Genomic DNA, 12,170 nt, shown 5'->3' with positions numbered 1-12,170 from the left:
TGATATTAAATAAGGCAGAATTTTTATATATTTTTACATATTTAACGAAATTATTGAAAATTTGGGAATACTCAACAGATGGATTGCGACTTGTGAGCGTCAGATATGAACAAAATATAACTATGCACCAGACCCCCTGTTACTTTTGTCACTCGAGGGGAAAATATTCAGCCCCTTTAGTATCTTAGAAAAAATCTTTATTTCCACAAATGATTTAAATTTTGTCAAAATCGTCGAAATATCGACAGATGTAGAATAGCAAAATAGATTTTCAATAAAATGTGATTATTTATTTCAATAATTATTAATAATTTAATGTTTTCTTACGTTTTCTAACGCGCACCTGTTAAACAAATATATATATATTAAATTTATCAAAGAACAGATGGGATTCGAAAGAGTCGTTTGTTTTGAAAGTGAAACAAAGAAAAAATTACTACGTTTTGAAGTTTTGAATTAAAAAGAATATACAAATTTCGTCGTAACAAAGAACTTTGTCACTGTAGGTTTAGCATCTGGTATATTTTTTAACTCCTTATATGTACAAATAACTTTCAAAATTCTGTGTTCGAAACGTCAACGCTTCAATATTGCGCTGGCGTAATGACATCACGTGCTCTCGCGCGTGTCCAATTCATCTCACCTGTTGTTATGATCCAGGTAAATTCAAAAATAATGTGAATCATGCCTTACATTGTCTACGAGGTTTAAACTGAATAGAAACAAGGTTAGCCTGGGGTAAACAACTATCCCCCAAACACGTGTTAGGGGCTTAGTCATAATTCATCACCTAAATCCCTTCAATAACAAATATCAGCCCCGAAATTAACTTCCTTCTACCTTAAATTAACATTTAATGTTCCTAAAGGCGACAAAAATAAAGAGATCACTCAAAATTAGTCGAAATGTTGAATTTTTAATGAGGATTAGGAGGATTGCGGGTGCCAAAAAGTCGAAATTCTCACAAAATATCAAAATTTTGCCCTTAATGAATTTTTGATGTGTTATAACACCTTAAAACAATCGACAAATATTTGGAGAAAATTACCCCCACTTCTGTCTAATCTTACAAAATGAATTTTTAATTTGAAACAATGACTTTTAATCAATAGAAAATATATATTTAATGATTTAAGGAGTCAATTTTCTGAAATCCCTAAAATCTACAAATGATAAAACTCATCGTAAAAACAATAAGTGATGTTTTAGGGAGTTGAATAAAGATTTTAAGCCCCTAAAATTAATTTTAAAGTGAGGACTACTTTAAGAAACAATAGAAAAGATAGATTTTTAATGACACCAGAAGCTGCTTACTGCCATCAAATTAAAATTAAAATGTGACATTGATGAGGAGAAGATTGCTAATCGGGATTAGTCAATTCGGATTAGGAATTTCAAAATGACAAAATAAAACTCCACTCAGCAACATTTTGAATTTCAATTCATTTGTAAAAAATATAGATATATATTTGAATGCAATGTTTCCGATGTATTACAATTAATAAAAGAAGGTTTTCTAATCGGGATTAGTCAATTCGGATTAAGAATTTCATTTTGAAACAAAAAATAAACCCACTCAACTCTATTCTCTTTTTGCCCCCATATTTTGAAAAAAAAATTTGACACTATATTATATGTTATATTTTGACTTTCAAATCATTTTCATAGAATAATTTTTATTCCATATTTTCGAGAAGGTTTCCGAATCGGGCTTAGTCAATTCGGATTAGGAATTTACAAATGAAAGAATAAAGCTCCATCTATTTTGAAAAATCATCTATACTTATACAGGTAGTTTCTAATATGGATTTGAAATTTCTCAAAAATGGCAAAGTCAAGCCCCACTTACATATTATTTTCTTTTATTCAAATGATCTTGATATCATTCAACCTAAGCCAATAAGAGCCTAAAACACGGCCCCTAAACCAAATAATATTTATAAAATAAGAAGGAATTTAAGTCTTTTTCTAAGAAATAATTCCTAATCTTGGTCCAGTAAATCCCTAACCAAATAATACTTTTTAATAAGTGCTAATTCTTATCACTGAAAACAAAAAATCCCTATCTGTAGCTAAATAGAACCCCAAAATAGTTCCTTTATTATCAAATAACAGATATTTAATAAGTTAAAATCCAAATCTTGAAGACAAAGAATTCCTATTTTAACGAGCCTGATTATTTGAGGTCCGATTAGGAATCAGTCCGTTCCAATACGTTAAAACAATACCTTAATGCCCTCTACTATTTCCTTCAAACATTGTATCACAAATATATTATATAGTAATCAGAAATCTTATCTTAATTTTAGGTAATGTATTAAAAATTGGAGATCATCCTCGGATTAAAAGATAACCCAGCTAAAGACCCATTACACTATTCAATAAGTCAATACTCGATTCATTAACTGTGGTCTAATGAGGATAAGATTAGTAGATTATCGCCCTTTATGTAATCAATTTCTGATCAATATTCAATGTTTGGTGTTAAAACTTGAATTGTTCTGCCATTTATATTGTCTACCTGACGAATTAGGGTTTTTAGTCTGGCTTGAACGGCAGACACGGTGATCGCTCAACAATTGTCTTGTGATTGCAAGAAGCTACAGTGTGATAGGGGCTTTAGGCAAGTTAAGGCATAGATTGAGGCAAGTTTATGCAGTAAACAAGTTCGAGCTCTTGCCATTCCCTGATTTATTTCGTTATCCCTATCATTTTAGTTCCAACTTTACTCCAGTGTGACAGAGGCATAAGACAAGTTTGGGCATTTGAATCGGGGAAGTTCGAAATTCAAGTTCTTGCTATGCCATTTGTATCACTAGTTTATGCAGTTTAGAGTTTATTGTCGTTTTCTCGACATCTCTATCTTTTGGTTCGAACTTTACTCCAGTGTGAGTGAGGCTTAAGACAATTTTAGCTATAAATTTAGGCAAGTTCGAAATTCAATGCCGTGTGCCATTGCACTTGGAATTAAAAGTATTATCCACGCCCCCACTATTTTGATTCCAATTTCACCGTTTAAAACAATAAAAACTGACTATTGACCTAAACCAAAAGACCCCCACCCTTATTCACCCGTTCCCTCCATTAATTAAAATTTTAACGTGTCTTTTATACCGAAACACATCATAATCTTAAATAAGTCAAATATTTGACCGGAGTCTTGCTGTGCAAAATAAAATTGAATTGTTAAAATCAGTGCACCGAGATCAATTTTCAACATAAATACATTTCTTTCTACCTAGGGTGCATTTTAATTGTTTGAAATTTCGTCCATAAAAAGTATAATTTGAAAATTTTGGCCGTTAAAACTATAAGTTTAAAGATTTAGGCTATATCGTATTAAAATTTTGATGTCATATCTCTTAAGATAACGTAACGTACCAAAACCTTGGACATAATTTTATGTCAAATTTGTGATGCAAAATGGATTAAGTTTCCCATAAATAAGTCAGTTTTATCCCCAGGTTTTGCCCAATATTTACACACAACTTCAGGGTCCCTCCCCACGATTACAGAAATTAAAATTAAACGGGTGGTTATAATGTTGGGTCACCCTCTGACACTTTAAAGACCGTCTTAGAAATAAACAAACATTTACTTTCTAGTTTAATTTCACTATTTTAAGAAACATTTGAAGCGATTAAATCGCCATTTTATGCGAATTTAAATATAACCATGTTTGTTTATGGTTGTCGTAAAAACGTTTAAAATGGCGCGAATTGGGAATTTTATGATTCTGCCAGGGCGTCGAATTGTTATAAATTAATCAGAAACGGTTTATTACTGACTTGACCGTTACAATGTTGACCAACACGAATCTGACACTCGCAGACGATCGTCTACAACACGTCACGAGCCAATTTTTATTTACATATATCAGTATGACGTCAGATTTGACGTATGACACACCAGGATCTGACCGTTATATGGATGACAAGTTGACGTTTTCAATTCTTTATTAAAAACCCCATTAATTATCATACACCGTTATAAATCAATGCCTAGAAAATCTAATAGATCACATATTGAGACATCAACTTGAAAAAATGTCACCCATTTTATTTCTTTCGCTGTTATTAATTGAGAAGCATTAACGCGCATACCGAAATTAATTCTTTAAACGTGTTATGACGTCATCATATCTTGAATTACGTCATGATATATGGTGTATTAGTCGTGATTTATCATGCCAAGGGATTTGTAATTCAAGATATTCTGGTATTTTATCATTTGTTCACTTGAGTCGGGCAATTTGTACATATTTTGTACGTTTCACTTTCTGCTGTGACGATAGGGAGTTGAGACAAGTGTTTTAGGTCTGGTTGTCAACGCACGTGTTAAACCAACCGCTATAATGTTACTGTTCTTAGATCACTTTTAATATCGGCCTACATTTAGTCTTAAATAATGCAAAATGACCAATAACAGGTTTTTTTTTAAATTGAACCATGTTGATACATGCCGATTAAAAGATCGGTGCATGTTAAAAATCGATCGAACTCTTCAACTGTAAATGACATTTTCACTGACTCATGCTAATCTTGAATATATGATTCATGGTTTTTAAGTTTTGATAAACATAGAGATTAAATTGGAATTCATTTTTTGAAGAAACATAACATTTCATAACATTATGTTAATCTGGATTTCGATTTATTTGTTTTGGTTTTTAAGTCGAACATGAAAAGTATACTTGTCTTACTTATCTTACCAACGTTCAGCATCACTTTCAAAAGTTGGTGAAATATACAAAAGAAAATTTGAAAACATTAATTTAGGGAGCCCGGTACAACCCAGGTGGGGCCTCGACCATTGTTTTTCAAGTAGCACTTAAAAGGGTTAAAGATATAACAGTAAAAATACAGAGGAAACGATCGCATTGTTTTGTTTTGAGCCCGAGGGGGTTGGACTCTGTAGTTACATTACGTGAGCTGCAGGTGGTTTATCCCTACATCGTTTCGTTTTTATCCCTGTGATTTAAATATATCTACCTATATTATTACTTAACGTAAATTGAAAGTCAGTTGATATTTTTGGATTATTTGTGATCAAGGATGAAACCGAGCCGGGGTTAAATTAAGGGGTTAGTTTGTCTCAATTTGGTGTATCTACTAATATAGCGGCTACCCCCTCCCCCTCTCAATCCGCCATCTTTAATTTAACTTGTCAGGGTTTATCTATGTCTCTAATGAATTACTCAATTGTAAATTTGCAATACTCCAGAAATTACAGGTGCTCGTTGTAAGCGTCTTCGATCTATCAGTGAATATTATTACTCTATATGTTAATTTCATACATCATTCAGCTAATTATTATTTACTTACAGCAGAACTTTAGATAATTTTTATCGTGGGGCATGGTTTGCTTACAAAATTTTAAGCAAAAGCTATACGCCCATGCAATTATAATACCCCACCCCCTCTTTTTGTTTTTGTAAGAATAGTGTTTTAAATGATAAGAGATCCCTTGTATGCGTCACGACTTCTGTAGATCCTCTTTATGCCTCTCCCCATAGTCCCGACCAAAACTCTCAGACATTTCTGACTAGTAGCCTAATACTATAACTAATTCTAACAATTGTCCACGAGGGCAATAACAAATATCTTGAATCAAAATCATCAAATTTATGCCACCACAGCGGGTCGGGCATTTATTTTGACGGTCTTGTTTGGACACCCCCTCCTCCATATTTAGTTCATAAGGCTGTGTCACGCTTATGCAATTTGACCACGAGGACAATTCAGGAAATTCATATTTCAAAACATGCAAGTCACTGCCACGAGTCAGATCTATTTTTAGTCAATAATTACAAAAAGTGTGATAAATATCTAATTAGACCGGTTGTCTGAAAGTGTGTATCCCGAACTTGTCCAGTTTCACGATTATTTCGTGTATTTTCACACATTTTATATCGAAATCGACACCTTTAATGATCTATTCTACGATTTTTTTGACGATGCAGGCGCGATACACGTAACTTTATGGCGTTTTTACACTTTTATAATTCTGAATTGAGGTTTATCAGCAACGGGGCTAATTTTTAGTTGCATTTTCTAAGCCTAATAAACATTTCATGTGATATTTCAATAATTACAAAATTAAAAGTTTCTTTCAGAATAAAGTATTGTTGTTCTTTCTCGAACGACAAAACTTCCAAAATATTTTCTTTAATTAAGACAAAAACTTCGTAATTAAAAAATTAACATTCATTTCAAAGTTAATGAAAAGTTCATAAGAAACCATTCAAAATTAGGAATTATGTAAATTTTATACAAATATTGTCTTTTTTCGCCGAAATATCAAATACGGTGTGGCTTCATTTTTGACAGCTTATGAGGGCGTGACTACAATTAAAATTTCGGTAGTTTTTTAATTGTTAATGAAGCCATTGTGATTAATTAATAAATCGTATGAGAATACTCTAATCTGATTGGTTAACCATTCAACCAGGGTCAACTCTAGACCCAAATCTCTCGTCTCTGATTGGTTCAAACTATCACGTGATTAACGGTCCCGCCAATTCTAAAGAGCGTGGATGTGAGTATAAAAGGTAAAAATGGCGTGAACTGAATTCAGCTTTCATTACGTGTTTATACCATAATACAGTCTCTAATACCGTGTTTTTTTGGATTTAACTTTTTGTGAATAATATTCTGACAACATGGCTTGTCTGTTACCTAAGCCACAGCGAGGACGCCGATCCTTATTACGGGATAAGTTTGATGAAAATTGTTTAGTGAAAACTTTGACTTACGAAGATTTGGATTTATTAAATGACACCGGCTTTCACGATGGATCTTCACCATATTCTGATGAAATTCATTCTGATTATTTGGATTTTGATTGTGCTGTACGATCTTCAGTCTGTGCCACCCCAAAACCGTGCCGTCGTATTACCCGATCTAGGAAATTATCACCGTTAGTTTTGGACACTAAATTCGATAGTAACTCTGACGATGATGTACCAGTCCGTATGGATATCCCGGACGTCCCACCAACACCCTCCTCAACTTCATCAAATTCACCACCCCACAGACGTCTCCGTGCCCTCAGATTATTCGACACCCCTCATACCCCAAAATCTTTACTCGAGAAAGCTCAACGACAGAAATACAGACAGATCAAATCTGAAAGAAAATCAAATCGAGTTGTAGAAAAAGTTGAAGCCAATGTCAATCCATTTACCCCAGTTAATAACCGAGTTCCCATCGGTGGAAAAAGAAATAGGACAGACATGATCAAGTAAGTTTCCATTTTTAGTTCAAGTTCAAATATAATATATGAGTCACTGGGACGCGTTCCTTTTTTGGAGTTTGAAATCTGGGTCGTTCTGGAAATATCAAACGCCATCCATTGATACTTATTTTTAATTGACGTCATCGATGACATCAGGGCACTTGACTTTACGTCATTCATATTATTTTAATTCATAAATTGTTTACTCATGTGTTTTGAATTTAAATTCAAGGTTTTCTCTACGGGTTGTGGGCGTGTATGTAAATTCTAGACATATATATTAAACTGGGTCAATGTCACTATACCATATTTGGACTTTGGATATTTGCCAGGGAAAATTTCATAAATTTGAATTTTTGAACTGATTGATGAAAACCTGACAATTTGAACAACAAATTTATTAACTTAGCTAATGCAAGATATTAGACTTAAATTCAAAATTGCAGACTCCACAAAATTTGAATCTGGTTGAAACCAGTTTGAACCAGTTGAGTGGTCAGTTGACCTAGTTGTCATCTTGTAAGCAAAAACAAAGATGGCTGCCACTGACCATTCAAGGGCCAATCTAAAATGAAGCCATTGTTGTTTTAATGAATTAACCCAGGAAAGGGATTTTCTTTGTCTTAATTTAATTGTTTTTATAAGAATGTCACCCAAGAAATCTGTTGTTTTAGAATGTGTCAAAATATTAGGATTTTAAAATTTAATTCAAACAATGAAATTGGTCGCTAGCTTCTGAAGAGATTAGGATAATCCCATTCTGACAGTTGCTTTAATCTATTACCAAGGTGTGGATTTGGAGATTTAAATTTTATCACATTTTCAAATCTGTTCCGAATTTTTACAACTTTGGTGACAAATGTCAAATTTATTTAAAACTTCAAATTTTTACTGACAAGTTTGAAAAAAGGGGTGGTAATACAAATTTATTTATTTTCTAATAAATAATGGTTAAGATTTTTTAAAAAGACTAGATATTTAATGAGTTGTGTTTTTATTTTTTCAGATCTGTTTTAGATGATTCTACTGATGAAGATGATGACCTTCCTACATCCAAGGTAATTAACAATATTCATTAACTTAATTTTGTCTTAAATATATTCTAAATATAAAATACTGTTTTGATCATATAACTTGGTATAATGTTAACAAAGAGTTAACAATGAAAGATATTAGGATGACTTGTAGTTTGACAAGGTTTTTGGCAAACACAATTTTAACCTGTTTGTTTTTCTTTTCCAGAAAATTGCCCTGCATGAAATCAACACCTCCAGATATAATGAAGAATTCTATGAAATGTGTAAATTAGGTGATGGTGAATATGGTTCTGTACATAAATGTGTTCATAGACTCGACGGCTGTATCTACGCAATTAAAAAATCAAAAACTCCAGTTGCTGGCAGTGTTTATGAGTAAGTTGGAATTTTGAATTTCATTCTTGAAAACAATCATCACTGTCGCGTAATTTCTTGGCTTGGAAAAGGATGCAGGATTGCTTATTTGAGAATTTCAAAGAATTTCAGTTTTGTATATTATAGCACTGACTTGACAATTACTGAAAAACATTAATTACTTCACCCACATCAAAGTATTGTAGATCAATGAAATTTATAATATCTTTCTCTATTACAGACGAAATGCCATGAATGAAGTTTATGCCCATGCAGTCCTTGGTAAACACGCCCACGTTGTACGATATTACTCAGCCTGGGCTGAAGATGATCACATGTATATACAGAATGAATATTGTAATGGTAAGTTGTCTCCCCTTGTTTACTGAAATTGTCTATGAAGGCACTTGTGCATTTTATTATGAATCGGAATTTGTTTTTGCCATTTTCTTTCGTTTCATTGCATGACTCCTAGAATGTTAACCTAGGCTTATTTCGTCCATTGCCTACACATAGTAGGATGTAAAACTTTTATTAAATTTCATGATTTTCGTATTACAGGAGGAAGTTTGGCTGAAATAGTAGAAGATAACAAGAGAACTGGGGGTCAAATCATGGAATCAGAATTAAAGCAGATTTTATATCAGGTTGCCCTTGGTGTTAAATATATCCACTCACAGAATCTAGCACATTTAGATATTAAACCAGGTAGGTTATCTCCCTTAAATTACCTCCCTTAGTTAAAATCTTTTCTTATGCTTTTGAAGTACAGAATTCAAATTAATATCAATCTTTCAAGTTTGAGCACTGCAAATTATCATGGCTTCTTCAAGGTTTTAATTTACTATTTCTCTTGTTTCAGGAAATATTTTCATCCATCGTAACCCTCGACTACTCGCCTCTCCCGAATCTGGCGTAGAATCGTGTGAAGATGAAGAAGAAGAATGTGAAGAAGCCGTTACATATAAAATCGGTGATCTAGGTCATGTGACTTCACTAGGTAATCCTGTCGTAGAAGAAGGTGATTGCCGATATTTACCTCGTGAATTATTGAATGAGGATTATGATTTATTGAGCAAGTCAGATATTTTCTCTCTGGCTCTGTCAATCTATGAAGCAGCCTCCAACCAGAATTTACCCAAGAATGGTGAAGATTGGCATTTAATTCGAGATGGTTATCTCCCTTCTCTACCAGGTTATTCTACACAGTTTCACTCTTTACTCAAGGTAAGCAGAAATTACAAACTTTATTTGACATTAATCTAAATATCGAATATACAGTATTAGCAATGTGAACCCTCTGAAAGGGATGTCAAGTTTAAACCTAAACACCCAATAACATACACAAACATTTGTAGTGGCACTCCCTCTTTGTCATTAATATTGATATCTTTGACATATTCTTAATTTTGTTATTTCTCTCTTTCAGTCTATGATTCATCCTGACCCTAAAGAACGACCCTCAGCACTTGCCCTGGTTCAACACCCATATCTCTGCCCACAATTAAAGAAAACTAAAGCCCAACTCCGAAAAGAATTAAATGAAGAAAGATTCAAAAATCAGATTTTGTCAAGGTATGTCTCACAAATATGTTTGAATTTTTTATAATATTAACTGGATTTGGTTCTTCTTGATAGATGCATGGATGAAAAATTTGCATTTACAGATATATTGCCTGTTGAGCCCCATAATTACATTAAAAGCTACATTGATAAGACATTTCACAGAGTATTATTATAGTGCTTAAGACAAATAGTGATATTTGATATTTGATACAATGTTGACAATGTATTTAATTGTATTAATTTTTTATTTTTTCAGAAAATTAATCGAAGCTACACAGTTTCGTGTAGAATCCACCCCAATTTCCCGACCTACCAATTTAGTACGACCTTTCAACCTAACGCCAGCCTCGGCACCGACTTCTGTGGAAACAGACTCTCGTTCACGAAGAATAGTGGGTAGTAAGATGAAACGCAGTGTTAGTTTGTCTGCGATTTAAACTTGCTACCCCCCACGAGTCGGTAACGACCCCCTAAAGGCTGTGACAGTGCATAAAACTCTATTTTTGTTATCATTTCGTTGGTGCTTGAATACTTGTTAATCAGAAATGTGCTTTAATTGTGATTTTTGTGTTGGGATAAACTTTAAGTTGAATTCAGGAGATATTTTATAAATTCACCTTGTACAGTGACAGTTTACAGCAGTTTGAATCCTGCCAATATTTTACTATTTATTCATTCTAGATTGTTAGACTTGTATTAAATTAATATTTAGACTTGGTAATTTCTAACTATAGTGTCACATGAAATTCTGTATCTTTGTCTATAATTCCTTGTTTCTACGGTTACTTGTTACTATAGAAACTATAATATTTAATATATCTCCTGAATTTATATCATGTGATTGTTAACCAAGTGGTAACCATGGGAACTCGATTATTTTTCTATGCATGATAGTTAGATGAGCTGGGTGTTCTATTTGTGATATTATTGTTTTGTGTAGGTTTATTTCGTGTGTCAAACCGACCATATTTGTGCTATGTTTTGTTTTTTTTGTCAAAAATAATCATGTCAAATTTCACTAAAATTTGTGAATTTATAATTACTTTGTATTGCCAATTATGTAAAAATTAATTTATATATTTCATGCTTTTTTTTCTTTTTTTTTCTATTTTTTTGTAAATATGAAGCTTTGTATGTTAACTATGAAACTATTGCCAATTGAAGCGTTTTAAACGCAGGTTCTTTATAAAGGTGCTATGTACGGTATTCTAATATCAAACTTATTGTTACTATGTTATACTTTGTGTCCAAATGTCAACAATCTGTTATGTAAATTTTGGATGTATATTTTGTACATTTTGAAAAGAGCTTAAATAAAAAAAACAGAAAATAATAAAAATCATAAAATAATTAACTAAAATAATGTCTTTTTCTTTTTGAATTCCTTGCATAAGAGTTTGCATTATACTGGCAGACAACTTGCTTTATACTTAGACCTTTGAACCCTCACAGCGAGAAAAATTCTGATCCCACAATATCTATCCTGTGCTAGGCTATGATTAACTCTTTAAAGGAATTAACAACTCTGTAAACGTCAACGTGTTGGAACACTGTCTTATTGTGGCAGTGGAATAGCTCAGTGGGTAGATAGCTGTATAGTTGTCTGATGGGCATTAACGAGCTCAGACAGAAACAATCAGCTACAATTTTTTAAACTGCAGGACTCTCGTGTTTATAATTGGGAACAACTTTCCCAAGGAGACCTTCCTTTGAGGTAAGTATTGAAATAGGGCCTTTATTCTCAAAAATTTAACTAAAGATGATTTTAATGTTCCAGTCATCTGATTGGTCAATCATTAAACTTTTAAGTTTTATTATCCAATCAGATTACTGTAATTTTGTAACATTGGATTTTATCTGAGTTAGTTTTTCCAGAATATGGCCCTGAAACAATGATCGTCGTAAAATATCTTTGTAAATATCCAAAATCAGAGAGGCTGTTGGGAAAAAATTAACAAAATGTTGAAATTGAAAAAT

The 12,170-nt window shown here is 32.7% G+C and overlaps 1 protein-coding gene across 1 annotated transcript; it reads left to right on the top strand.

Moving 5' to 3' along the window:
- Positions 1-7,021: 7,021 nt before the first annotated feature.
- On the top strand, positions 7,022-10,621 carry LOTGIDRAFT_93229 (hypothetical protein; the record flags this gene model as incomplete). The annotated part of the gene is made up of 8 exons (XM_009058888.1): positions 7,022-7,242; positions 8,243-8,294; positions 8,479-8,648; positions 8,869-8,990; positions 9,189-9,335; positions 9,490-9,854; positions 10,057-10,202; positions 10,450-10,621. Coding segments are annotated over 8 exons (1,395 nt in total), but the record flags the coding sequence as incomplete, so codon positions are not given.
- Positions 10,622-12,170: the final 1,549 nt, after the last annotated feature.

The sequence above is a fragment of the Lottia gigantea genome (genome assembly GCF_000327385.1).
Source record: "Lottia gigantea unplaced genomic scaffold LOTGIsca_36, whole genome shotgun sequence".
NCBI classification, from domain to species: Eukaryota; Metazoa; Mollusca; class Gastropoda; family Lottiidae; genus Lottia; species Lottia gigantea.
The sequence above is the reverse complement of the archived record's forward strand: the minus strand, read 5'-3'. Positions and strand labels throughout refer to the sequence as shown.